Here is a 27,870-nt window from a genome sequence, read left to right on the forward strand (position 1 = left end):
GAGGTGAGGGCTGTGACAGGACACAGGAGTGCCCCCCGACCTGCCAGGAAAGGCCGTGGAGGCGATGACATTTGAGTTGAATGCTGCACGGTAAGATGTAATTGTCTGGTGAAGTGGGGGAAAGAAGAGTGTTCCAGGTGGAGTGGGGCAGGCCCGATGAGCAGCTTGTCAGCATGGCAGAGAGGCCTTGCAGCAGAATGCTTATGAGCACAGGAACTGGGGCGTGAATCCTGGACAAGCCAGTTAGCTCCTCTGATACTCAGTGTTCCCCAAAATAAAATGGCAATAAACACAGCTCCTACCTCAGAGGGTTGTCATGAGGCTTAAATGAGTTGATACAAGTCCGTCCTGGCACAGGGCAACTGCTGTATTTGCACTGGCTGTTATGGGCGCAGCTTAGGCTTTGTGTAGTGTGGGAGACAGTGTGTCTGCATGGGTGTGTGGTGAAGGATGAAGCTGGAAGGGAAATCGGGGGCCAGGTTATGAAGGGCCTGCCAAGCTGCTAAAGACTGTAACAGGGAAATAATGGTGAGTTGGATTTTCCCTAACTCACCATGAAGGGCTCTGAGACTTACCTTTCCCCCTTGTCCTCACCCTCCAGGCGATCTCTCCTTACTCCTCTTCCACATGCTGTTACTCTCTTCCTTTTTGCTCAGATTTCAAATAATCACCATCCACTTCTAAGCACTGGGTGGTCAACTTAGGCTGGCAGAACCAGATGCCTGGGATTCTGGTCTCAAAACTATGTGCAAGTTCATTCCTAAAACAGGTCTCCTTCTGCTTTCAGCAATGCGGAGGGGAGGGAAGCAGGAGGCTCTCCCGTGAAGGGTCTCATACAAACCCATACCCACAGCTTCTTGACTTGGTTACTTCAGGGCGTCGACCAGCCAGCCCATCACTTTTCCTTTTTCACACCTAAATCAGATGTCTTTTTGAGCAGAGATATTGACAGGGTAGTTACAGTTTCTTAGGGCGATGGCCTTCAGTGGTCCTCCCCGGCTCAGCCCGCTCTTCTGTGAAAATAGCAGGGATGGCCACTGCTAGAATAAAATGCAATCCTTCATAATCCACCCCAGTCTGCCTCTTCAGCCACGTCCCTCACCACACAATTCCAGCCTTCCCAACTACTCACAGGGCCCTTTAATAGAGGTCAAATTGAACACCTGGCATACTGGGACCTCCAGAAAGTCGCTTTGCCTTTCTCCCGTGGATGAAATGAGATTACTGTCTGGCACCATTTTTCTGAAGGTGTGTTATATGATATTCAGTACTCCGCCATTATCCCCTCCTAACCCTCCGGATTTTTGTCATCTACTGGGAAATAGTATGTTTCCCTCATACTGGTTTGTTCTTAAAAAAGGTGTTTTGTACTTAAAAAAACTCCAACACATCCAACGAAACCACCTTTACTGAGATATAATTTATATGCCATAAAACTTACCCTTTCAGAGTGATAGTCATTCAGTGGTTTTTGTTAGATTCAAATAGTTGTCCAACTATCATTACTAAGTCCTGAACATTTTCATCACCCTAAAAAGGTAATCTGACCTGTGTCACTCTCCACTTTTCCCTAGCAGTCACTAACCTGTGTTGAGTTTCTACAGATTGGCCTATTCTGGACATTTCATGTAAATGAAAGCAGGTCATGTATTGTCTTTTGTGTCTGGCTTTGACATGTACTCTTAAAGAATCTTCGCGATAATCTTGAGATAGACATTTCCACCTGACTTGGGTCTCTGGCTTCAGTTTGTTTTATCCGGTAGCAGCCATTCACTCAAGAAAATGGAAAATCTCCAGAACTGTTAAGAGATCTACTTCCTCACTATGTTGGTACCTGTACAATAGGAATAAAAAACCATGAAGGTGGGTGAGCAAGGACGGACTTGGCAAATTCTCTGGCATGACCACCCCGACACAGTGTATGATGAACAACAAGACCAACTCTCAGCAAACATTACTTAAAAGTATTTTTTTATTTAACTTTAATTTCTGAGGTAAAATACTTTTTTTTCTTTCAACTTCCATAACAAAATACAGAGCTATCAGATACCCCTGGAAAAAATATGTATATTATACATATATTTCTATAACATTACATCATATATATAATATATATGCAAAAATTTGAAGACTTTATAGAAAGCGGAACATCTAAAAGGCACTGCACAAAGGAGTTAAGATTACTTACACTTTATGTACATATACACACTTTACTCTGTGTAAGCAGGTAACTAGTGAAGTCACCTTTCACATGTAAATGTCTCATTCACAAATCCCTGCATCACAATTCTGTAACTCAAAGAATGCCTAAATATCTCAAAACAAATTAACTGGTAACTTTTTTTCCTGCCTAAGAAGAAATCAAGAATGGAACAGTTCTTGAAAGATTGAATCAAAGTTGTCTTCTAAACAAAATAAAAATGTATGTTTCATTACTGTTTACAAAATGAAAAGCACAAACATAATTATGGAATAAATAAAAAAACAAGGGACAAACAGCCAACTGAGTCTACCCATTTGGTGAGAAGTGATGTACTTCCAACTATTTTTTTAATGCTTCTGAAAGCTGCTTGGCCCATAGAGGACTAGGGTGCGATCATTCCCTGTGTGAGTGAATTGGGTTTAATGCGGTGCAGCTTCAAACTCAAGGTGAAGGGACTTGGTGAAATGTTTATACTAAATATTTCACTCCTACCCATTCTTCAGGAAAAAAGGTGAGCTCAGCAAGGCTGGATGCCCTTAAGAGATATTTACTGTTTTCTTTCTCTATAGCTAAAAAAGCAAACTGTTTACATGAAGAAGCTCCTGATTAATGAAATTTCAATAGATTTATATTTGCAAAATTTTAAACATTTGGCACAGCAAAATTTGGAAAAAATGGGGGAGAGAACATAGGTCTGGTTTTTGTCCCCCTTTTTCCACCTGCTGCTGGACAGTGATGAGATGCTCACAGAAGAGAAAAACCTGGCTTTGTACCAGGTTGGTAACAGGTACTGCCAGGAGTGGGCTGAGGGGAGAAAAACTATCTCCCACTCTTTTGTCCCAGGCAATGTCAATGACCTCCACATTCCCTGGTCCACTTCCTGAGCAACCCCAAGTTCGGCTCTGTATAAGGACCCTCCCCCCCAATCCCAACCCCAACCCCGATGTGCAGTGCAAATCAACCAACAATTTACTGGTGGAATGGCAATCAAAGGAAACAGGTAAAACACCAGACAATTTCTTAAAGCCAAAAAATATTTCTCATGGAGTTGAACATTTTTCGAGTGTTTTTTTTCAAGTGTAAAAGCAGTGACGTTTTGTTCAAACAGAAGCAGCATCTAGGAATTAATTCTGGCACTTGGGTTCTAGGGGGTTACAGGTATGCATCATGGATTCTTCTCCCTCTTATTTTAAAAAGGCCTCGTGTTTCTATTCCTGAGTTCATACCAACACCTGCTGGCTCTCCCCATTAGTGGACAGTGAGTGGCCAGCCAGCCTCCCTGGTTAGATCGGGCAATGCCAAGCAGAGATCCCTCATCCACCTGCTGGGCTTGCTTTCTGATTCAGAGGTAAGTCGAAGTGCAGAGAAAGAAACTTACAAAAGCACAACCACCAAAGGCAGCCTGAATGGGGAGCCCTATGCAGCCTGAGTTGCTGGGGACTACCCTCCTAGTCCTGTTCCTAGGGAAAGGCAGGTCACTCATGGAATTTGAATCAAGCAAGGGGGAGAACACTTGCCAGGCAAAAGTATGATGGACTCAAGTCACCTGAGGCCATCTGTCTCCCTCACCTGCTCTAACCTTTTCTGAGTCCCTCCCTCTTTTATGCAAGCACTGTAGTTTAAAAAGGAAAAAACGCCCCCACCATTAAAAGACAATCCTCAAATGTTACTAAGTATATAAAGTTTGCTTAGGCTAAGGTGGAGTCAGGAATGTTTTTAATTCCTAGACATCATCCCTGTGCCCCCCTTCCTCTCATCAGATATGGAGTGATTTCTTCTCTTCCTGCTGCTATGCAGATCTGAGCCAGTCACGTACTAACGTACACTACGTAGGCACATGTGCACACACACAGAAGGTGGGCTGCTGCTTCTTTCTCTCTGCCCCTAGTCCAGGCCCCTTTGCTTCACATAAGATTAATACTTTCCCATTCCTCTGAAGTTGCTGGAAGGGAATTTCCCAGGAACAAACAATTCCTCACTGCCTATAAACTGGAAGACAGTCCAGTTTATAGTCCCACTCATGTGGGACAGTCAATTGAACATGAGAATCAGAACAATCTGGGCAAATGGGTATGGCAAGAATGGCAACATCACCACAGGACAGAGCCAACTCTTTCATTCATGCCAGGCCTTTTGGCATCTGGTTGCCTTCTGTGTCTTCTTTCCACCTCTTCCTTCAGTCTCAACAAACATCCACTTGTACCCCCAGCTACCTTCCGTGTTTCCAGGTATCATCGGCTCTTAACTCCCACAATCCTGCCTTTTGGCTACCCATCCCAACATCATCAAGAGGGAATCACTAAATGTCAGCTAGACACTAAACCATGTCTCAACATTCCTGGATTATCTGAAAAGCTGTCCATGCCCTTTTACAGGTTTATGGTGAGAGACCCGTATCATCTTAAAGTATGTTCATAGTTAAGGCTTCACTTAAGAAAATAAGAGAACCAGACATAATGGAAAGACCTCTTCAGCAATGTTGCCATGCCTCTCAGTGAACCTGCTCACAGTCACACACTGGTTTGGCTCCCCAAACCCACAATAGAAAAGAAAAAAATGAAGTTTTTTTAATTTGTTTTGTTTTTAAAGGCATTGGGTTACTTCCTCCTGCCCTCTTTTCTTCCCTGAACAAGAGTTTACAACTCCTCATGGCTTCTTAATAGGTGAAGTAGGTGAAAAGTCTGAGAAACTCACAGCAGGGCTTGGTGTCTCAACTATGCAGCTGAGAGATCGCCAGCTCCTGTGCCTTCCCAGCCCCACTATAATTGGCAATATGTTTGTTCATGTTTCCTGAAAACATTTTCTTTAAAAAGGAAAAGAAAAAGCCAAACAACACCAACCAAAAACAAAAAAGGGAAAAAGAAAAGAGCAACATCCGAATATTCCCCATGCCCTACCCCAGTAAGTCTGAGATTATCTTATTCCTCCCCTGCAATAATTATAGAGAAGCATTTCAGGCAAAATACTTAGTATTAACGGTCTCTTACTGCTCAACCTCCCAACCGTGCCCTTTCCCCTTTTATGTATATCTCTTGGAGCAAAATAAATTCATTAATGGCTTTCCACATATAAATACAATAGAAAAGAAAGCAGTCTGGAACCTGAACTATCATGGGACCAAAAAGTATCTTGGCCCTTTGAGAGTTTCCTTTTCAGAAAGTATAAGCCTCAACAGGAAATAGAGGCTTCCTCTCCTTTGAGTTCAATACCCTCCCTGTGTCCTACTCACCAGGAAAATAAGTGTGTTCATATCCCACCTAATTTACAACAGAAGATAACCCCATCCCATCCCCAAAACATAAAAATACAAGTCTATCCCCTAGAATGATCAAACCAGTTTAACTCCCTCCCCCCACCCTGAAATCTTGCTACATAAATACATGTATGTATTTGATTATAGTATAAACAGCTCCTAATCCACTTCCAGTTCTAAGCATCAGCAGCTGCTGTTGCCAAGCCCTGGGGTCCTGACCCATTCCAGAGGAACTTGCCACTCTTGCTCAGCTCTCGGGCTTCAGGGTCATCATTCCAGCGCCGCTTCAACCGAAGCTTGGGGGGCATCAGGGCATCTTCTTTCTTCTCAGGTGCACTGGGCTCTTTGCCAGACCTGTCCTCACTGTCTTCAGTCACCTCCAGAGGTTCTTCACTTGGGGTGCTAATAGGCACAGAGGGCCAGATGGGTGGTGCAGCAGGGCGGGCAAAGATGGTGCCTTTTTCCTCTTCAATGGTCCTGCTTGGCACAGCGCCCTCTTCTGGAGCGTGCTCCTCTTTCTCTCGTGCGGACTGCCTGAGGCTCTCAGCATCCTTTTCAGAGGCAGGTTCCACCTTGATTCTTGGGGGAATAGGAGCCATGGTGGGCGCAGTAACTGGTGCTGACTCCTCGCTGCTCTCAACCCTCTCCCGGTTCTTCCGCCCAACTGGTGGGGGCTGCAGCTTGATGGAGAACTGAGTTGACTCTTCAGGATGCATTTGGCACTGCAATGGTGGAACCATGAGCCCCGGGTAACGGGGAAAAGTCCGAGGACTCAGATGGTAGTTGAACACAGAACAAGCTTGAGAATGAAGATAGTGTTTCATTTCCTCAGGGTTGAAGGAGAAACAGCTGCTGCTGGTGAAAGGGCTCAGGCCTGGTGATGGGCTATAGGAGAAGATGGTGGGAGTCAGGGAGAGAGCTGGTGAAATGGGGACATTAAGGACACCTCCACGGCCAGGGATTGGAGAGACAGCGAAGGGACTGTGGGGGTCAGGGTACATCCCTGGCCTAGCAAACAGAGGAAGCATTATGTCAGGCTTGCGTTTCTGATGGCTAATCCCTCCTCCACCAACGGCATTCCTGGAGGACATGAGATCCACGCCTCGGCGCCAGTCAGTAGCTGAGCCATCCTCTAGCTCTGAAAGCTCGGCCTTTCTATCAGTACCATTACTGGACTCCTGGCCAGAAGCAGTTAGGGAGCTAGCAGAGAACCGCCCCGGCTGCACATCACTGGTTGGAGAATGGGTGTCCAGAGGTGGGAAATGGAACCGGGAAGAGGCTGTGGGCACTGGTGGTGCACTCTGAGGAACCACACCTGTGATAGTGGAAATACAAAAGGCTGCATCAGAGGACTGCTCATTCGTTATGATCACTTAGGCTAACTAAGTGCAGAATGTTTAGTAGTAACGGAAAACAATCATTCCAACTGGACTGAATCCCATAGTTCTCCAACTTCCTAGTAACTACTGCTCAGCTGCTTCTACTCAATTTGTCATCCTTCTCTAGGTTCTTTACTGTCTTCACAGTACCCCTTACTGTCGAAAACATCCTAATTGCTTATCCATATTCTAAAAACTAAATTCCACAGGGCAGGGACTTCCTATTGAAACTACTCCTCGTAGTTCAGGACTTAACAATTAGTAAGTGCATAATAAATATTAAGTGTAATGAATGAATGGGTAAAAGAGCCTTCTCCTCTGCAACTCTAAATATTGTGTATATTATCTGTTTCAATTTTTAGCTCTGCAAATAGTCTTATTTCCGTAATTTTGGCCATATGTATCTAATATTTGTGTGTGTGTGAGTGAGTGAGTGAGAGAGAGAGAGAGAGAGATGGGAGGTAGAGGCTTACTGAAATATAAACATTCGAGAACATGTAAGGTAGAAAATAACAACATATAGATACTTGCTACAAGAGGACATCTGATGTTTACTCACTGCCTAGGCTACCCATGTGCTACCAAATTTTTCCCTGTTGGAATACATATACATTTCAAGATGGGAAGCGGGTAGGGGACAGAGCTACTCTGGCTAACTGCACCTTGGGAGAAGCTCTGCTTGGGCCAAGGCCCCATTCCTGGATGCACTCGCTTGGCTGTATTTAAAAAGCAAGCAAGCAAACCAAACCAAACCAAACCAAAAAACAAATCAACAAAACTGAAAATGACATCGATGTAAAGCAATGCAATAAAAACTCAAAGACCCTGTACCTAACATACACAGACCATATTTTTTAATTACTCCAAATCTATATTCCTCTAACAAATTCTACTGAATGATCTCCAACCTGCTTTCAAACATTAAGAAGGCTGGGAGAAAATCCAGGACCTACTATTTCTTCTTCCAAGTTTGCTTGCTAAAATTTAAAGCTCTAAGTGATAACATACACTGTGCTAATTATGTCAACTTCTTCTTTTTTTTTTTTTTTTTTGAGATACGGTCTCACTCTGTTGCCCAGGCTGGAGTGCAGCGGCACCATCTTGGCTCAATGCAACCTCTGCCTCCTGGGTTCAAGTGATTCTCATGCCTTAGCCTCTGGAGTAGCTGGGATAACAGGCATGCACCGCCATGCCTGGCTAATTTTTGTTATTTTTAGTAGAGACAGGGTTTCGCCATGTTGGCCAGGCTGGTCTTGAACTCCTGGTCTCAAATGATCCACCGGCCTCGGCCTCCCAAAGTGCTGGGATTACAGGTGTGGGCCACTGCACCCAGCCCATGTCAACCTTAGGGGCTCAGAGTTCTCAACTTCCCCCAGTGGGCCTCCTGATAAGACATGAAACAGGTATGCCATCTGAGGCCTCAGGGACCTGTGGGGTCCTGGGAGGTATCAGCAGCTTCTATTATAATGTTAGCAGGGTTCTGAGGCAAAGATAAATAAGGAAGAAGGAAAAAGGGCGAAGAAAAAAATAGAAAAAACCCAAAATTTTAAGTGAAAGTATAGTAATCTAGGAGTGGCAACAAAAAGCACATAGATATGGTATGGTTATGAACTGCTCCCAATCGGCTGGTGCCTTCTCCTCTTGGTCTAACAGACTCTGGAGTCTGCTGGTATTTGTAAACTGGCAGCTTTCTAGGTACATGTGACTGAGTAACATGGTGCCAGAGCCTCATTTCCCAAACTAATGTTCCACAGAAAACGGTTCTGCATGACTTTTTTAAGCCACTGATTTAGAGAACAGGATGTCTGGCTTCTGAGCAGGAACCTTCACAGTGCCAGTGATGAAAGAGAAAATTAAATATGGGTAATGTTGAGAAAGGCAAGAATATTTGTGTTCAGAAGTGTGCCCAGTGCCACACTGTGGAAAAGGAAGTCAAACACGAGGCTGGGCCTAATCTCCATGTCTCTTTGGGCAGAAGACAGGTCAGTCCACTGGATTCTCTGACACAGATGCCAATAAGAACAATGGCATCACCTGGGAAGAGGATACTGATGGAGTATTTGGAGAATCCCAAGAAGTACATCTCTGGGAAAAAAATTATCTTTGCCAACATTAAGAAGACAGGAAGGGCAGACTTGATAGCTCATCTGAAAAAAGCTACTAATGGGTAATAATTGGACACTGCCTTATTTATTACAAAACAGAAATGCCTCATGACTTTTTTATGTGTACCACAATTTAACAGACCTCATAAACCAGAATTCAGATCATGAATGACTGACAGAATGTTTTTGTTGGGCAGTCCTGATTTAATTAAGACTGGCTTGTGGTTAGATGAATATGTTTGGCTTTTGGAATTTTAACAGTAATTCTGGTTTAGTAAATGCTATATATCACTGTTTATTCCTTCTAAATATATGACTGGACTTGATTAGTAATGTTCAACTTTTCACAAAGATGATGAATGCCATCTTAAAACTTAATGGAGAATGGGTTTATATCTAGATTTATATAAGTGGTTATGTGAACATATTTACATACTGGGGAAATTCCTTTACTGTCTCAGAACCAAGCAAGATTCACCTGTGTTTTATGTTCATTTGCCTCTTAAAGGCAAGGGCTAAAGATAAGGTGGCAATGTCTACTTTATATTTTGGCCTTAACAATAGCCAGTCTAATTAGAATTCCCTGTATCTAAAATGGTTCCTTTTACTTACTGAAAGGCATTTTAGTGTGGTTTATTTGTAATAGCAAATAAAGATTTAACACTTCTCACATTTTATAAGTGATCTATAGGATCAGACGCTTTAAAAACAGTAGCAAGTTAAACTTCACTCTTGAATTGTTTACTATCTAATTCAGACTAAGCTATAATTTGGGATTGTCTTTAAACAGCCATTCAGACATAAAACTGTAGAACTGCTGTGTATTTGTGACTGGAAATGGTGCTTTTGCCAACCTAAAAGGACTACAGGAAATAAACACAAATTTAAAAATTACGTGTTACGGTAAGACTTAAGATAATTAAAAACAAAACCACAGATCGAAAAAAAGAAAAAAGCCACTGATTTAATCTTAAAATTAGGATGAACAGAGGGATGACCTTGCAAATGATTTGAGTAGAGCCAAGAGGCTCCCAGGCCAAATGTATTTTTCACAAGCTTATTACAGTGACTACAATTCTACCCTTTTGATTCTTTTGGATCTTGACTTTTAATTAAGAGCACATCTACTCAAAAGCAAAAAGCCACTTCTATGTATTCAGAAGAATGAAGCATAATGTGCAGGGAAAGGTCCTGCCTTCTAAGCAATTTAGAAATGATTGATTAAATCTAGTTCTTTATTACTTTTTAAAAACTGGAAGATATCTCAGTCTTTACATATGTTAAGGTATACTGTAAAGACAACATAATAAGCAGTTATTTTCCAAATGCATTTAGGTGGAGTAAAGGGAGGTGAGACTAGAAGCAATATTGGGAAGGCAGCATTCTGGAACCCTTACCTCTGATTAACTGGAGTAGCCCTACTTTTACATGTTGAGATATTAAACCTAAGATTTTGCTTAAAAAAAAAGTTTGCTGCTAAAAAAGAAAGTCTGAATACCACTGCTTTAGAAGACCACCTCCACGAAGTCACCATGAAATTCAAGTGGTGGGGTTGAAAAAACTGGGTCTATATCTCTGTTCTAGCACCTTTTACCTTGTAGCCTAGAACAAGTAGCACACTGGAATCTGACTCCCTCTGGCAAAATGGAATTCATGAGGTCTTTGCCTAGTTCAAATCTTGGTCCTGCCACTTACTAGTTATGTGCCTCTGGACAACTTACCTCTCTGCGCCTCAGTTTCCTTACCTGTAAAATAGGTCAGAATGGGCCTATTGTTATGAGGATTAAGAATTAATATTTGTAAAGCCCTTAGAATAGTACCAAGCATAGCAAATTGCATGTCATTGTTAAAATAACTTTTTTATTAGATAATCATGTTACAAAAATTAAACCTTAAAAAGACACCTGTCATTCAAATATGGACCATGTATTAGATAATAGCATTATATCAATGTTAAACATCTTGGGTGTGGTAATGTTATTGTGGTCATGAAGGAGAATGTCCTTGTTCCTGGGAAATACAAGCTGAAGTACACAGGGGCGAAATGTCATGATGTCTGCAACTTAATCTCAAAAGATTTAAAAAGTATATATAAATAGAAAGAGATAAAGCAAATGTGGCTACAATATTAACCATCAGTGAATCTAGATAAAGGATATATGAGTGTTTACTGTCCTTTATCCAACATTCCTGTAGGTTTGGAGTTTTCCAAAATAAAAATAAAACACCAGGGTTGGTGGGGGGAAGAGAGGGTAGCAAGTCCATCCCTGAACTAGTCTGTCCTGCCCCCATCCTGACAGTATTTTCTGTATCTTTCCAATGTTTCTTATGCAAATACAAGGAAATATCTTAATAATTATATATGATGATTTTCATGATAAAATACATAAACCAAAATACCCCAACTATATCAACCCACCCTGAAGACACGATCTCACTGGCCTCCAGGATCTAAATCCACACAGCTCTATTTAGAATACTTATCACATTTCACATTGTATTAAACCTGGAATATCTTATCTCTCCTGCCAATTGTAAGTTCCTTAAGGTAAAGAACTCTCATTATCTGTTGAACAAATGAATCCCAATCTAGAGGAGGAATGTATGATCTATTAAATAAGAGCTATATTTCAATAGCTCAATCTCTCAGGAATTGTTTCCCAAGAAACTGTTCAATAGATAACTATTCAACCTACCCTGATCAGTGTTTAACTTTGCTGTTATTTTCCTAATTTTATCTTTTGTAGATGTGGATATCAAGACATTCACTTTACTGGGCTGAAGAGCTGAATGAGATAATTTACAAAATTACCAAGCAAAAGTACCTCCATAAAGTAGATGTTCAATAAATGCTACATTCCTTTGCCATCATAAAGTTAACCTTAAACAACATTTTGCCTTTCTGGTCAAAAGTTCTTTATAAACGAATGATACTAGTTCTTTAGAGCTGTCTATATCTAGGATGTGAGCAAGGAGGTAGTAGAGATAGATGTACTAAAATAAATGTACGGCTTTGCTTTTCTTGTGGCATTTTTAATTTTTTGAGACCGAGTCTCATTGTCGCCCAGGATGGAGTGCAGTGGTGCGATCTCGGCCCACTGAAACCTCTGCCTCCTGGGATCAAGCGATTCTCCTACCTCAGCCTCGAGTAGCTAGGACTACAGGCGCCTGCCACTATGGACAGTTAATTTTTGAATTTTTAGTAGAGATGGGGTTTCACCATGTTGGCCAGGCTGATCTCAAACTCCTGACCTCAAGTGATCCAGCCTCCCAAAGTGCTGGGATTACAGGCATGAGCCATCTCACCCGGCCCCCTGTGGCTTTTTGATTAGGATCTTGAGCTCAGTTAAAGATCCATGTTGGTTCAATTCCCTCAGGCAGAACAGGTGTGCTGCGCCACTGTTGTTAGGTTTCTGGATCAGAGTCTTCACAGAGTGAGGATCCAGGTTTCTTTGCCCTGGAAAACCACATTACTTCGCAGGGCTGATGAATGCCCCATTCTAGGTTATCCAAGTGGCTGAAGTTCTGGGTTTTCAATAGATAAAAATGGGTCAAAGAAGAACAAAACCAATGAAACATTTTTTGGGAGTGGGGTGAAGGGATATGAAAACCAATAAATTATTTAAAATTATTAGTATATACATCTAGATTCCCAATTCCTCCAGGCACACAAGGGGTAAGAGTGAGAAATAGAGGAAGCAAGATTCTAGTGGCTAGAACAGGTCTGATTTCCTAACGCCTCTCCCTCAGGCACAAGGAAAGAAAACAGGTTGTAATTAGAGAGATGCATTCCAATACCACTTTTTTTTTTAAATGCATGCCCCAGGGACAGGAGGGATTAGTTACAGAAGGAGAGATGAAACTGTAATGATAGCAGTCAAGCTAAAACTGCCCTAACTTGTTGTGTGTAGTAATTACATATCTGCAATGGATCTCAACATTATATTCTCTCAACCACACCCCTACTAATTTTTCAGGTTTCTTCCAACTTTTCTGAGAAGCTGTATTACTGCATGATCAGCATTCTTTGCCTTAGCATACAAAGCCACAATGACAGAGTACTTATTGATGGACTGGTCAGAAAACAGTTAAATACAATCTACAGTAGTTCTCTCTTATCTGAGGTTTTGCTTTCCACTGTTTTAGTTACCCACAGAGGTCTGAAAATAGGTGAGTACAGTACACAAAGGTATTTTAAGAAAGACCACATTCACATAATTTTATTACAGCATATTGTTATAATTTTTCTATTTTATTATTGCTGTTAATCTCTTACTGTACGTAATTTATAAATTAAACTTTATCATAGATATATGAGTGGGGTTAAGGGTAGAAAAAACATCAAATATATGAATGGAGTTTGGTACTGTCTATGGTTTGGGAATCCACTAGGGGTCTCAGAACATATACTCCTCAGATAAGGGGGAACTACTGTATTTTCTTCGGCAGGAGTATGATTTGCATATAGAAAAAATCACAAACAAAAAACCACAACAACAAAGCCTTTTGAGAGACTGCTTTCAATACCAAGAGAGAAAGTGGAGAGCTGTGATGGAAAGCTATAACCAGGAGAGTCAAGAGGGGAAGCTCTACTGCACTTAACAGGAGAGAAGGTCAAGTAACCCCAGAAGATTGTTCTCTGATGATTTGCTGGTGCAGATCAAAGATAGTGCTTTTCACTGCAAACATGTGAACCTCCCCCTTCTCTGATCAAGGATGCTGTGGTTTTGATGATATTCACTTGATAAGGGAGTTTGGTAGTTTCACAGAAAATCGGAAATGTTTGTAGAAACAGCTTCCCATCTATGAAAGAACCATTGGGCTGGGTGTTAAAACTGAGTCCTGAACTTAGCTATGAAACATCATTCCCAAACAAGATAGCGTAATAGTATCTAGATTACAAATAATATGCAGAAAAGGTAACCAACCAAATAAACCAAAGAAATCTATCTTGATAATGCATAGCCTATTACTCTCTTTATGAGTGAGATGAATGAGAAGACTTGAGCAAGAACAATGAGGCAATCCAAAGGATCACATTATTTTAGTGTTTCTAAAATCTTCCATAACATGCCATGTCTTAGATTTGGATTTTTACAAATTCTTCTCACTCAAAATTAATTCCCTACCAAGGGAGTTTTATCTTACCACTTGACCGAATATTGATGAATGGGTAGTTGGGCATCACCAGCTTGTTGAAGTTAAATTTATAGGTAAATCTTTTCCCTTTTGTTTTATGAAGGATCCTCTTGTTGTAATAGTATCTGTAAAAACAGGAATGCATGTCAATTTGTCTTGCAGCTACTGACAGCTTTCGATACACTTAAGTAGCCACTGAGACCACTTGCTCTAAGTATTACTTACAAAAATCACTACGAATCTTTTGTAGCCTGGCCCTCCAGGTAGATCTAGGAAACCTAAGAGCTTAATTTTCTTACTCAATTTTCAACTCAGCTCCAGTTTTTGCCTAGAGCTTTACAAAGACAACTTCACTTTAAGATTCGGAACACCTAGCCCCAAACACTTTCTTCTCCATCTCTCCACAATTTCAATTCTACAGTCCATTTCCTTCCAGTTGTACTGCATGCCACTAATAGCTTGGCTTCTCTTTTCTGTCTTGCCCTGGTGGGGGCAGACAAGTCACTAGCCTGATGTGGTTAGTCTGGAGGGCTAAGCTCAAAAGATAGACAAAGGAATGTAGAACTGTTTTATGGTGGCAGGTCAAACAATGGCATTCCCTGATCTGGAAAACAGCAGCTAGTGTGGCCCTCCTAACCTTCAAAGACTCAAAGGGATGTGAAAGAACACAGCAAAGCCACTGCATAGATTTTACATGTCAGTCAGTAAGAAAAAAGAAAGGCAGGAGAACGTCAATGTATCTGGAACCTTTAGTCTTACATCTATGCAGTAGCACAGGTCATAAACTACCTTCTAGCCCCTTGAGGGCTAACAGGCTATGAAATTTAAGACTGACAAGGAGAAAAAAGAACCCGAGAAAACTTATAGTGCTCAATCTTTAGACTTGTTGCAGCAGGCTAGGGACTGACAACCTGAGTTCACAGACACAGTTCCTGATTAGATAGGTCAGTATCATTTGAGTCTTCCTCCTGTGACTTACTTTACCCTTTTTAAGTTTCTTCCAAGGGATCCCAAAGAAAGAAATTCTAACAGATTCTAATAGAGAAGTCTAAACTAATCCTTTGGATTATAAATGAGCTCCAATCCATGTTTCACCATATACTCTCGCCCACTATAGAGCAGAATCGGCTGTCTGTCAGCATCCAGTGCCAGCCACATTGGAATTCCCTCCTACGTATAACCAAAGATATGCCTTTTCTCCTCCTGTGCCTGTGCTACTCAGATTCAACAGCTCTTCTACTCCCACTTTAAGGTGACACATTATTCACTAAGATAGTGTAGTCTTTTATTACCTGATACCCTTTTTATTTAGCATTCACCAACCAGCTTAGTCTCCTTCCAATCTGTTAACACAGATTTGGGAATCCTTTCCCTCACCTGAGGGCCCGGCTCAGCTTGTCATAATTCATCTGTGGTTTGCATTTCCTGCGGCCCCAGAGGCGGGCCACCTCATCTGGATCCTTGATGACAAATTCCCCGTACTCTCCCTGCTGCCAGGCGATGACATGGCGGAACTCTTCCTTCTGCAGTAGCTCCAGGATGAAGTGCCACAGCTGGATCTGCCGGGATCCTGGGGACGACTCTGTTTTGTAGGCCCAGTCAGGAAACTGATACCCTTTAAAGTGAGAAGGGCAAGATTAAGCTAGTTAAGAACTAGGTACATACATACCAGCACCCCCAACTACACATTCCACTGCTGAGAATCTAGAGTGCTTTGCAAACATGTCGTAAGTACCCTTTCAGTCAGCTGGGCCTAACCACAATGGGGAGAGGAAAGCACAGAGAAGTCACCTATCCTTGTGGCAATCATTAAATCTGATAAGAGTTGGGCAGCAGCAATCAGATGTCCTAATCTTACCTTTTCATACATTACTAAATCTCACACCTACTTTCTATGAGGACATGAAAGTGCTAAAGGGAACAAACAGGAAAGATAAACTAATGTTTCAGGAAAATATAGCTGAAACTCTTTTTCCCTAAGGTTGGAACTGTGTCTCTAACAGCAAAGAGACTCTAAAGCTTGGGATATGAGTGTGGTGACCAGACATGTTAAATATACATCCATAGGAAACAAGCCTACAACTGTCCTGGCAGTATTCATCCAGCCAAGAGGCTGTCAGTCATTGTCTGACATTTGTGAACAGAGCCCAAGTGGAGAGAACAGGAATCACTGAGGGACCTTCCAGGTACATCAGAGATGATTAACTTCTGCTCACCTCCACCTCCTTCTGGCTTTTCCACCATGCTACAGCCGGCTTTCATTTTCGCCCTCCTGCTGAGAGACACAAGCCACACAATTACTTTAAGATGCTATTTATTTAGTATCCTCCCAAAGTTCTCTGGCAGTCTTTCCCCAAACTTCCTTTTCCCTATTCTTCCTTCGTTATGCAACTCTCTCTCTTTCAAACATGTCACCTCCAAACTGCTACTCCTAAGTTATCAAATGATGGGCCTCAGGTCATCAGCTTCAAAAGCCGTAATTATCTCTCATCTGACTTTAAACCACAAAGTGTAAACACTGTCTTTAATATTTGCTTTCCTCCTCCTGACCAGCCCTTCAAATGTAAAAGAATAAAAATAAAAAGTAAAAAAGGAAGGTATAGTGAAATAGGTCCAAAAACGCAGCCAAAACAAGTCAGTTTGTCTTCTATTACTAGTCAAGCCCACACGCCAAAATACACAAGCCTGAGTTCACCCAGATGTACCAGTTTAAAGGGTGAAAAAAACCCAAATCCATCTGATTCCCACTCAAGAATGAACATCTGATTTTGATTTATTTTACTGAATTATGTGAGATGGGAGAAGGAAGACTCTTCCCAGTCAGAAACTGCCCCCTCCCCCTTGAAAAATACCCTGGGATACAGGAAGTAAACACATCATATGTACACTTACTCTATACAAAAAACACACACAAACACCCAAACATTTTTTTGAGAAAAAGTCTACATTTTCTCCATTGAACAGAAAGGGGTGAAAAACAGGCATTTCTGAAGCCCTTCTGGCCAGTGAGTGGAGGGAGTCTTGCTGCGATTTGAATTCATTCCATCCAGATTTACGGTTCCTCAATAAATTTCCTGTTTCTCCCAGCAAGCAGCTTTGTGTCAATCATTTAGCAAAAAGGAGGCAGGGGTGAAACTGCCAGAGGGACACAGAGGCAGGAGAGGGCAGATCTACCCTCGCTCTTCCCCAGGGTGGATGACAGGACCTTAGCATCCACATTAGCAGCAGTCTGGAGAGAATGCAGATGCCTAAGCGGCCCCCGGGTAGGAATAAATTCCTTATCTTGGAAATTTCACCTAACCTAGGATTCCTCTAGATCTTTTGAATATTTTTTTCTCACCAATCACATTAAGGAGACCAGTCAAGTGTCTACAAAACTACTGGCAGCCGAGGACAAGATAAGTACCCCAAAGGAAGGAGAAGACAGACACAGAACGAACACACACACACACACACACACACACACACACACACACACACGGGAGATATACAATAACAGGGCACAGAGGCAAATACCCCAAAGGAAGGAGAAGACAGACACGGAACACACACACACAGACACACACACACGAGATATACAATAACAAGGCACGGGACTGAGGCAGACACACACACACACACGAGATATACAATTAACAAGGCACGGGGCTGAGGGAGACATACACACACACACACACAAGAGATATACAATAACAAGGCACAAGGGCTGAGGCAGGAGCTTCCTCTCCCATTTTAGTGACAATGAGGGAGGAAAAACACGAATTTCCCCCACTGCTCCAGGAAGCTACCGTGGACTCTTAACTCCATTCTAATGCGCTGTCGGATCGCGAGGTCTTTTATATTGCCATAAAACTCCCTCCAACCATCATGACAATGAGGTTCAAATCCCGTTGCAACGATGACCTGACAAGGAAGCCCTCTCTAGACACTCCAGCTCTCCAATGTTCCCCATAAAAGTCCCTTTCCCAGGAGCCCTGAGGCGCCTCTGCACGTCTTTCGCATATTCACTGCAAGGACACTTCATCCAAGTAGGGCCACTCATTCCAACTCTGCAAACCCCCTTCCTCTGATCGCGACCACTCCCCGAAGAGCGAGGCATGCATAGCCTGGCGCTGCGGATTTCCCGTAGCAGCTCAGGGTCTTGGATTCCACAGCTCCCAGAACCTTCTTGCCATTCACCTCCCGGGCCGGGCTTCCCTTAACCCGTGGCTTCAAGGCTGCGCGGGGCCACCGCATGAACGCTGCCCTGGGTCCCTGTCGCCCCTCAGACAGACACAGGCTACCACCCTCCCCCGCCCCCCGCACTAGGTGAGGCCCTGCAGGGTACGCGGCCCGGCGGCCGGCCCCGATTCCAGGGACGCCGTCCTCGCCGGGGTCCCGGATCCGACACAGAGGGCCCGGCAGCCGCGGCGAGGCCGGACTCACCTCTCCCCAGCACGGTCCGTCTTCGCTCCGGTCTCCTCCGCGGCGTCTCCGGCTCCTCCTCATCCACCCCAGCAGGAAGTGACCTCCGCGGCTGCTTTCGTCACTTCCATCCTCAGCAGAGAGGGCGGGGGAGGAGGAGGAGGCGCCCTACGGCTGATTTCCTCACCTCACCTCGCCGCATTCAGCCGCGTCTCCCTTTCCTTTCTCCTTTCAGCAGACGCCGACTTCCGCCCGCACTCCGCCCCCTGCACGCTCCTCCCGCCGCGCATCCCGCGCATCCGCCCCGTCGCGGCCCGTGCGTCACGCTGCGGGGACACGTTACGCACGCTCGTGGCTGGCTGCCGGCCCGGCCCGCGGCTGGGCCAGGGTCCTCCTGACGCTGAGGGGTGACGCGGCGCGAGGGGGCGCTGGGGTGCAACACGCTTCCCCAGCCAGGCCCCCGCCGTGAGGCCGAATGGTCTTTACGGGGCGAGGCGCTGCCCGGGGGTCCCACCTGCCGGGGGAGGGGACTTCGCAGACCCCACAGGAAGGCCCAGGCGCCGGGGAACGGTCTCTCCGATACCACAGAGAGGCGGCCCCTCTTTCTCCAGAAGAGGGCCCTGCGACCTCCCAGAGAGGGGATCCCTCACAATGGGAAGACGGGACCCGCAGACTTCAGACGCACTTCCCTACCCTCTAAGAAAGGGCCCTTTCATATACGTAAGAAAGAAACCGCAAAGCTTTCTCTGAAGCACGTCGCTTTGGCATTTTCTCCCTGGGAAGACTGGGTAGTATGACCGCTTCCCCGCTAGTTCCCAGCCCACTGCATTTAGTCTTAATTCGTCCCAGTCTAAGCAGCTTGCAAGCCCTCTCCGAAAGTCATTAACACCCATGACCCCTTTTTCTTTTACCTTTTGTTCCTGCTCGGGCAATTACAAATATATGCCCAAAGCATGTTTTGTTTTTTCTTTCTTTCTTTCTTTCTTTCTTTCTTTCTTTCTTTCTTTCTTTCTTTCTTTCTTTCTTTCTTTCTTTCTTTCTTTCTTTCTCTCTCTCTCTCTCTCTCTCTCTCTTTCTTTCTTTCTTTCTTTTCTTTCTTTTTCTCTTTCTCTCTCTCTCTCTTTCTTTCCTTTCTTTCTTTCTTTCTTTCTTTTCTTTTCTGGAGTCTCACTGTCGCCCAGGCTGGAGTGCAGTGGCGCGATCTCGGCTCGCTGCAAACTCCGCCTCCCGGGTTCAAGCTATTATCCTGCCTCAGGCTCCCGAATAGCTGAGACTACAGGCGCCCGCCACCACGCCTGGCTAATTTTTTGTATTTTTAGTAGAGACGGGGTTTCACCGTGTTAGCCAGGATGGTCTCGATCTCTGACTTCACAAAGTGCTCGGGTTATAGGAGTGAGCCTCCGCGCCCGGCCTCTTTTTCTTCCTTTAAAGGCTCATTAAGGATAAAGAATCTCAAGCAGTTAGCTTTATCTCCAGTCCCACCCCCGTAAATCTGAGTGGTGTCCAGGCATAGTTTCACTCCAGAGGCAGAAGAAAGGGAGGAGTGGGGATCAGTAAAGGTTAAAGAATTTAAAATAAATACGAGGGTGGGGGAGGTGAAGAAGAGAGATGGGGTTGAAGGAGAATTGAAGATCAGTTTTGATCAAATGAATCGAAACTTTGTACCACTGCTCTGATAAGACCTTTGCATCGTGTCAGCCACATGGAACTTGGAAATACTAGTTATAAAAGTTGCTTCCAGTTTTGAATATGCTACTAGTCATTGTCTAGCTCTTGATAAATTAACCAGTAAATTGGCTACCTCTAGGCTAACATTGTTAGATCTTTTCTAGTTTAAATTCCTACATGTAGGTGAACAAAATAAGGAGCAGAACTTAAACACCACAGAGACGGTTATCGATATCTCTAACTAGTCCATCAGCTCTTTGTAGGAACTATCTATATATTCTTTGCATCTTCTGTATAGTACCTAGAACAGCATCTTACATGTAGATGTCAGATGTTTGTTAGAACATTCCTTTAAAATATTGGGGTTTAGCTAAATGAAGTCCTTATGCCTTCATGTACTAGCTTTGTGACCTTAATTAAGTGACAACTTCTCTGTGTCAGTTCCTCATCTATGTGAACATGATACCTATAGGATCTACTCATGTGATTGTTGTTATTAGCTGTGTTAATATATGTAGAGTGGTTAGAGCAGAGAATGGCATATTTTAAGTATGGCAGATGAAAAATGTTGGCAAAGATAATAAGAATTATGAGAATTCTCAATTTCTCATAGTACCCATGCAAATCTTAGTAATTGTTACAACTCAGAAACCAGGGTGATCGGGAATGAGCAGTTTTTTCTGAAAGTCTGAAATTGCTCATCTTTGGCTCATAGCTCAAATAACTATGGTTAGAGCCAGCAAGTTTGACTCCAAGGATCCTGTGCTCTACGAAGAGCCAGAAGTCAGAGTGTAGGGAGCCTTTCTGCATATTTTTACTCAAGCCAGACTTCTAGGGTTCTCTGCTGCTGCTTCTCTGACTAATTAAGGTCACAAAGAATGTCTTGAGTAAACACAATTAACAGAGATAAACAAGTCTCTTTACCTGGCTGGAGTCTAAATAGATATATTGAGAAATGTTTATATTCCAGCAGAACTCAACAGTTTTTACATTAAAAATCTAATCACTGGCCTGAAACTCAAGAGGTGAATTTGGGTTTGATGAAGCAAACTGGAAATTCCCTAGTAATTAGTGGATCTGAATAAATGAGTTGTGGCTGGGATCCTCTCGTGTGGTGGTAGGATCTGGGGACATTCGGATGGCTAGGGACTTCTGGCCCAGCATACCCAAGGTCCCTATCCACTGTTTCCTTCACCATGGCACTGCTGCCTTCTCCATCTGCTGCAAACAGGTTTTCATAACATGGAGATTCTTCATGTTCCTGAAATAGGGAGAGCATGAGCTTTCTGAAAGCGTGGGGGTGGAAACACTTAAGACACTTAGCGTAAGAGTCAAGACAGCTTGTAATCTCTCTTGAATTTCCACTTGCTCAGAGCTGTCTTTGTCCACTGACATTACCTTCCTACCTGCTTCCCATCCATCTTGGTAATCGTTCCGTATGTCTAGGATAAGTTTCTGTTCCAGACCTCAAGCTCTCAATTCCACTGTCACCACAACACAGCCATTTCACTGTTTCTTAAATTAAAAAAAGAGAAAGCAAATAATTCCTAGAATTATTTTTCTTTGGAAAAACCATTCTGGATTGGTGTGTATGAGTGTGTGTGTTTCTTCCCTGGCTTGTGCTTCTTTATTGCTCCCATTTTCATTTATATTCTCCACACCCTGAACTAACCTGAACATGTATGTGATATAAATGCTTTCCTCTCTATTCTTGTAGTAGATGACTGTCTTATTCTAGCATCTATATGTCATAGAAGTATTTGTTCTTCCTAGTGTGCTTGTCTTAGATTGTAGGCCCTCAGGGGTTACAGCCACAGTCAGTAGGTCCCCACACTGCCCAGAGCAGTTTCATGTCATCATTTGAGATGTCTAATGATGACAATTTCCTTCTCTGCTATCATATGTGCTGATGTGCTTCTGCCTTCTCCCTCAGTCCTCCCTCAGTCTCCACCTAAGTCTCCCAGTAAAAAGCTGGTGCCCTTTCCCCCAGTTTGTTTTCACTAAACTTGAATTCAGAAGACCTGAGTTTTAGTCCTAGTTCTGTCCTTTGCTAACTCTATTCTCTGACAAGCCACTGATGTCTGAGATTCAGCCTTCTCATCTCTAAAAGGGGACGCCATTAATGTCCCTGAGAAGGGCAGAATGTAATAGCAGCTGTGGAGTGCTTATAAACTCTGAAAGCCTTTAAAAAGCTCAAGGATGGTAACTCTTGCTCCCATCCCAGACCTCGCACTGTTCTTAGTATCAACAACTCAAACTTTACAGCAGTTTTCACCTAATTTCACAAACTTTGAGTAGGGATTTAATGTTTCAGATTTGGATAGCAATCTAATTCTCAGGACAAAAATTCTTTTTAGGTTCTGGAGTTTCTTATCTAGGCACTGTTTTATGAGTCCTAGCTTGAGGCGATACATTGTAATCACTTTGTGCTTCAGTTTCCCCATCCAGAAAATCCATAATAAGGATTTCCAGAAGGAAAAACAGTATAACGTTAAAACATTATTGATGAAGTAAAAGAGTGAAGGGAAAATATGAAATTGATTTATTTTCACCCTTTGTGACTCAGTTTCCCCTTCAGTAAAGTGAAGATAAATTCTTATAGGAAAGAAAACTTTATTATTTGCATTTTACCACATTGGACTCCACTAACTCATAAGATCTTGTGTTTTGGTTTACTTTTCCCATCAACTCAAGGTTGTTGTGAGGATAGAGGAATTGATGTCAGTAACATGATTGGGGATCCCCAGACTAAAGGTTAAATGAGTCCAAAGCAGAAGTAACTTTGCCCGAAGTTACAGCTCAACCAGGAGCAGAGAGCCTGGATGTTTATTTAGCAGTGACCTGGGGACTCAAGGACTCTCCCCAATTCCACGTCCATCATAGTCCACAAATACCCCTTCCTCTCATTTCCCTTTTTCAGGTGTTGGTTCCCCTCTCTCAAATCAGTGCAGGGGAGAGGGTAGTGATCATGAAGGAACAGAATGGGAGACAGGATTAACATGAGGAAATGACTGTTTAAACTATTTTGCTGACACCCCCCTTCCCGCTGGCAGCCCAGGAGAAAGATTCCCCTGACCAGATGTGACTGCCGGAATCTGTGTATTTCTGAAGGCTTGCTTATTCCAGGAAGCTCGCTAAGTTAATTGGAGCAGAGGGCTAGCTTCTTCTGGTCTTAACCTATCTAGGGTGTGTTTTCCAAGGTCTGGCGTTTGTTCCCCACACTTATAATACCAGAAACCTTGACCTGTTTACCACGTAAACCTTTTTGCTTTCTTTTGTATTTATTTACTGTTCATATCCGGCTCTCATTGTGTTTTCTTTATGACTGTCCATATCATTTGTCATCCTAAGAGGGCAAAGGCTGTGTCTATCAGTATGTAGTGACCAATACAAGTAATTACTATAATAGAGACATAGAGATCATAGTCTAACAAATGCCAGTAATGGTTATAGTGAACAATGGAGTGAGGCTTCAAGTTAATTAAAAGACTGTCACTTTAAGAACATTTTAGATGAACTTTGCTTTCATAATTACCCATGCATTTATGGACTTGTAGAATCTTAGAGATGGAGTGAATGTCAGAGGTCGTCTATCTCATCCTCTCATGCAGTTGCCACCAGCCTCTCCTCGAAGCCTCATGATGATGTCATTACTTTGCCCAGCAAACTAGTTAATGTTTTTCATCATAAAATATATCTACAAAGAGTATATAAAAATGTGTATGGATCAGTTGAAGGAAAATAATAAAACACTTAAGTACCTTCCTCCTAGGCAAATAATTGAATTTACCATGGCCCAGAAGTCTTCTTTTGCCTCTCCTGGATTTTATCCAAGTTTAATGCTTAGATCACCCTAATTTGTAGAAAGTTCTTTCTTATATGGAACTGAAATGTCTTCCATGGACTTTGCACATGACTCCTGCTGTGGTGCTGTGATTAAATTTAGTGTAATTACATTTAATGTTTCTTCCATGTGACAACCCATTAACTATTTGAAGACAAGTATCATGCCAGAGTTGCCAGAAGAAACATCCTCATCCTTAGTTCCTTTCCTCTTACAATGTGGCTTCCATAACCAAACACAGTCCTCCACAGACCTGGCCTGACTAGCAAAGTATAGAGTGAAACTCTTCTCTCCTTGACCCGGATACCTTTTTTTTTTTTTTTTTTTTTTTTTTTTTTTTTTAAGATAGCCTTGGATAGGATTGACTGTTTCAGAGATCACTGCTGAGTGTTCATAGTACACTGCTGAGTTTATAGTCAAACTCCTGATGGCTTTCTTATAAGGACTGTTAACCCAGGTCTCTTCTGTTAAGTAGTATATAAACCTAAATGCCAGACATTTTACATCAATTACATTAATTCCAGTCAATTTTATTTTGTTAGTTTTATCTGTTATTCATTCCAGTCTGTCTATATCATCTTAATTTATTAGAATGTTTGATTGTATAATTTGATAGACTACTTGGAGCAAGCATGAAAACAACTTCTGCGGAATACATTAAAACACCAATGTTAAATTATCCTAAATGAAATCAAATATTTTCAGAATGGTTCAGAAGCCACTGCAGGATGGTGCAGTGTCTCATGAATTATTATGCCTTTGATCTGTGGGATGCCAGTCACTAGCATTGCAGGTAATGAGATTCCAAATAGCAGAGTGCTTAGTGCGTGAAACTCTGGCAGAGAGTTAAAGCCGCTGTGGAGAGCAGAGAACATCAAAGTAAGCTAGTCATTATGTTGGCAGCGGGGAGAGAGGGGTGGGAGTTCATGTACAGTAGCTGGTAATCATAAGGAACTGGGCATCTATCATATTTTGGCATCAGTTCAGAAGGCGGAACTTCTAGATACATGTATTGCCAGGATATATTTCTCTCAACAATAGATTATTGTAATGGGCTTGGCTGAGGTGCTTGCAATAATGTGTGAGGACCAGGTTCATTGGCACAATATTTAGAAACTCACCATCGTTATAGCAACAGGTCTTGATTTTGCAGCAAAAATCTGGGGTGCCAATACTTTAAGGAAGGAAGAAAAACTGAAAACTTGTGAGGAAAACACCCTAGCATGCACCTCCTTCTCCTGGCACTTAGGAAAGCACCTGGGGCACAGAGAACAGGCCCTGCAGAAGCACAGACACACACAAGTGTCATCTTGTCCAGCTTCTCCATTATGCAGATGTTGGTTGCAGACCAAGTCTTCTCCTGCCCCTGCATGCCAGTCTGGTCCACAACAGTGCTAGTTTCTCTTAAGTTCCTTGTGGAAAGTATTTTGCCCTGAGACTGCCCCTGAAGCCCTGAAACACAAATTGAACCTGAATGTTTTAATTAAACCTCATTAATTGAACTGTGTGTGGGAGGCATGGGCCCCTTGGGTCTGAAACAGGGCTAGCAAAGACTCAACTCTCAGTTACACAGTTTGTCTTACGGTGCCAAAATACACTGCCACTGGGAACCCAGTTACTTGAGGTAACTGATTTTTTGCCTCCCCGACTTCTCATTTACTCCATGTAATTCGCACTTTACCTGCCTGTGTCCTCTCAACTTGATGCAGAGAGATAGAAGTAGGAATTCAGTGCAAATCATGAGAATCTCTTTAGGAGGGTAGTCAGAATTTGGGGAACAACCAAATCAGTTACTTGACCTCACAACCAGTGACACTTATTAGTTAGGCTCTTGGTTCTTCCCTATTCTGTAGAACATGGAAGGTCAGATATGTGGGGTTTTGTGGAGCAAAAGTGACTCATACTAGAATCCAGCAGTGCTTCGTGTGGATTTGTGATTTGCTTCCTGCAATTCCACAGAACCAAAATCAAACACCATTTCAAACAGTTTGATCTTATAGTTATTCATGTATCTTTATTTCTCAGTTGAAATTGCTCTGAGCATAAAAGAGTGTTATGGGTCTATTGGCCAGGTTCACCAAGATCATTCTTCTTTTTCTGTTTTGTTTTGGAGACAGGCTCTCACTCTGTTGCCCAGGCTGGAGTTCAGTGGCATGATCTCAGCTCACTGCAGCCTTGGCATCCTGGGCTCAAGCCATCTTCTGACCTCAGTCTTCTTAGTAGTTGGGACTACAGGTGTGCACCACCATACCTGGAGACAGACAGACAGACACACACACACACACACACACACACACACACACACACACACACAGTAGAAATGAGATCTCAGGCTGGTCTTAAACTTCTGGGCTCAAACAGTCTCCCCTCCTCGGCATCCTAAAGTTATGGGATTATAGGAGTGAGCCACTGTGCCCAGCCAAGATTATTCTTTGTTAGAATATAAATGGCTTGGTGATATAAATACTTGCTGACACACCACCTTGGCATGTACCAACAGAACAGAAGGGATGCCCAGTTCTGAAAGATGTTTTTCTAGAAAATGCAGTAACTCCTTAGATTTGTATAATAATATTTTTCAAAGCATTTAAAAACATTTTAATGATTAATTCATCCATTATTTATTTATTCATTCCACAAAAATTCATACAGAAGCTACTGTGTGCCATTCACTATGCCAGATTTTGGGAAGACAAAGCTTACAGAATTTGGTCTCCTCTTATTGTAATAGCAGTTCTATTAGCAATACTCCCTGCAATCTCTTAAAGGTGTGAATGATAGTTTTAAATGAAGTTAAATATTAAAGGTGTTCATATGTTATGCAAGCCAAATCATATGAACAGAGTAAACATGTGAACCAAGTTTAATGTAATCAAATATAACACAAACAGGTTCATCTAGTTCATTAAATTCTACTTGTGCATTCCTTCAACAGATATTGGTTGAGAAGCTACTATGAGCCAGGCACAGTGCTTTGCTGGGGGTATACAGATGATTGAAACACTGGTCTCTGCTTCAAAGAGCTAATGGGAAAGGTAGGCGCATAAGCAGACAACTATGACCCAATGTGGAAGCAGAGTTCAATGGTTTAGTAACCCACCCAGTAGTCATTCCCAGCCCTTTCTGGCTTCCAGAGCCCTCTTCCCATTATAAAAGTGAGAATGCTTTTCTAACTTTCCTTGTAACCAGGAAAAGGGCAGGTTACCAAATTCTGGTCAGTCTACTGGAAGGATTTTAGGAAAGATTTTTCACCTGAAAACAGAGAGGAACTCCTAACCCTGAGTCTCCTGTTATGGGCTGAATCGTGTTCTCTTAGAATTCATTTATTCAAGTCCTAACTCCCGGGACCTCAGCATGTGACTGTATTTGGAGATACGGTCTTTAAAGAGGTAATTAGGTTAAAATAAGGCCATTAGGGTGGAACCTAATCCAGTATGACTGATGTTCTTGTAGGAAGAGGGCATTAGAACATGGACATTCAACAGAAGGAAGACATGTGAGGACACAGCAAGAAGAGGCCATCTATAAGCCAAGGAAAGAGACGTCTGAAGGAGACAATCCTGCCAACACTTTGATCTTGGACTTCTAACCTCCAGAATTGTGAGAAAATAAAATTTCTGTTGCTTAAGTCATCCACTCTGTGGTACTTTGATATGGCAGTTTTAACAAGCAAATACACCTTTCCTGGTTTTAAATGTCACGTGAGTTTGGAACAGCTGTAGCTATCCTGCAGAAAGGCCGAGAGAATTGCACAGAAGCTTAGAACCCTGATATCACGAAGGCAACCCTGGAATCATCTACTTTCAGACTTCTTGTGAAGAGACAATAAGTCACTATTGTTTCAGTTGCTTTAGGTGTGGGAGTTCTGTTACTCA

At 42.7% G+C, this 27,870-nt stretch overlaps 1 protein-coding gene and 1 long non-coding RNA gene across 5 annotated transcripts; one reads left to right on the top strand and one right to left on the bottom strand.

Moving 5' to 3' along the window:
• Positions 1-1,952: 1,952 nt before the first annotated feature.
• Positions 1,953-19,524, bottom strand: ETV3 (ETS variant transcription factor 3). Of its 4 annotated transcripts, none has more exons than XM_012449781.2 (5): positions 19,395-19,524; positions 16,296-16,354; positions 15,457-15,694; positions 14,089-14,204; positions 1,953-6,771 (listed from the first exon to the last, which is right to left on the bottom strand). In XM_012449781.2, the coding sequence occupies exons 1-5, from the start codon at positions 19,436-19,438 to the stop codon at positions 5,633-5,635; spliced, it is 1,596 nt and encodes a 531-aa protein (XP_012305204.1). In that variant the 5' UTR covers positions 19,439-19,524; the 3' UTR covers positions 1,953-5,632. The 4 variants fall into 4 exon arrangements, with proteins under 4 accessions (XP_012305204.1, XP_012305206.1, XP_012305205.1 ...); XM_012449783.2 differs by lacking the exon at positions 19,395-19,524 and adding an exon at positions 18,505-18,728 and having other exon boundaries at positions 16,296-16,351; XM_012449782.2 differs by lacking the exon at positions 19,395-19,524 and adding an exon at positions 18,505-18,728.
• On the top strand, positions 18,994-27,627 carry LOC105715422 (uncharacterized). Its single transcript, XR_001107039.3, has 3 exons — positions 18,994-19,203; positions 26,931-27,030; positions 27,449-27,627. It is a non-coding gene; the product is annotated as an uncharacterized LOC105715422 (long non-coding RNA).
• The last annotated feature ends 243 nt before the right edge of the window (positions 27,628-27,870 follow it).

Source organism: Aotus nancymaae, unplaced genomic scaffold (assembly GCF_030222135.1).
Source record: "Aotus nancymaae isolate 86718 unplaced genomic scaffold, 86718_ANA_hifiasm-v0.15.2.pri h1tg000108l, whole genome shotgun sequence".
NCBI lineage: Eukaryota > Metazoa > Chordata > Mammalia > Primates > Aotidae > Aotus > Aotus nancymaae.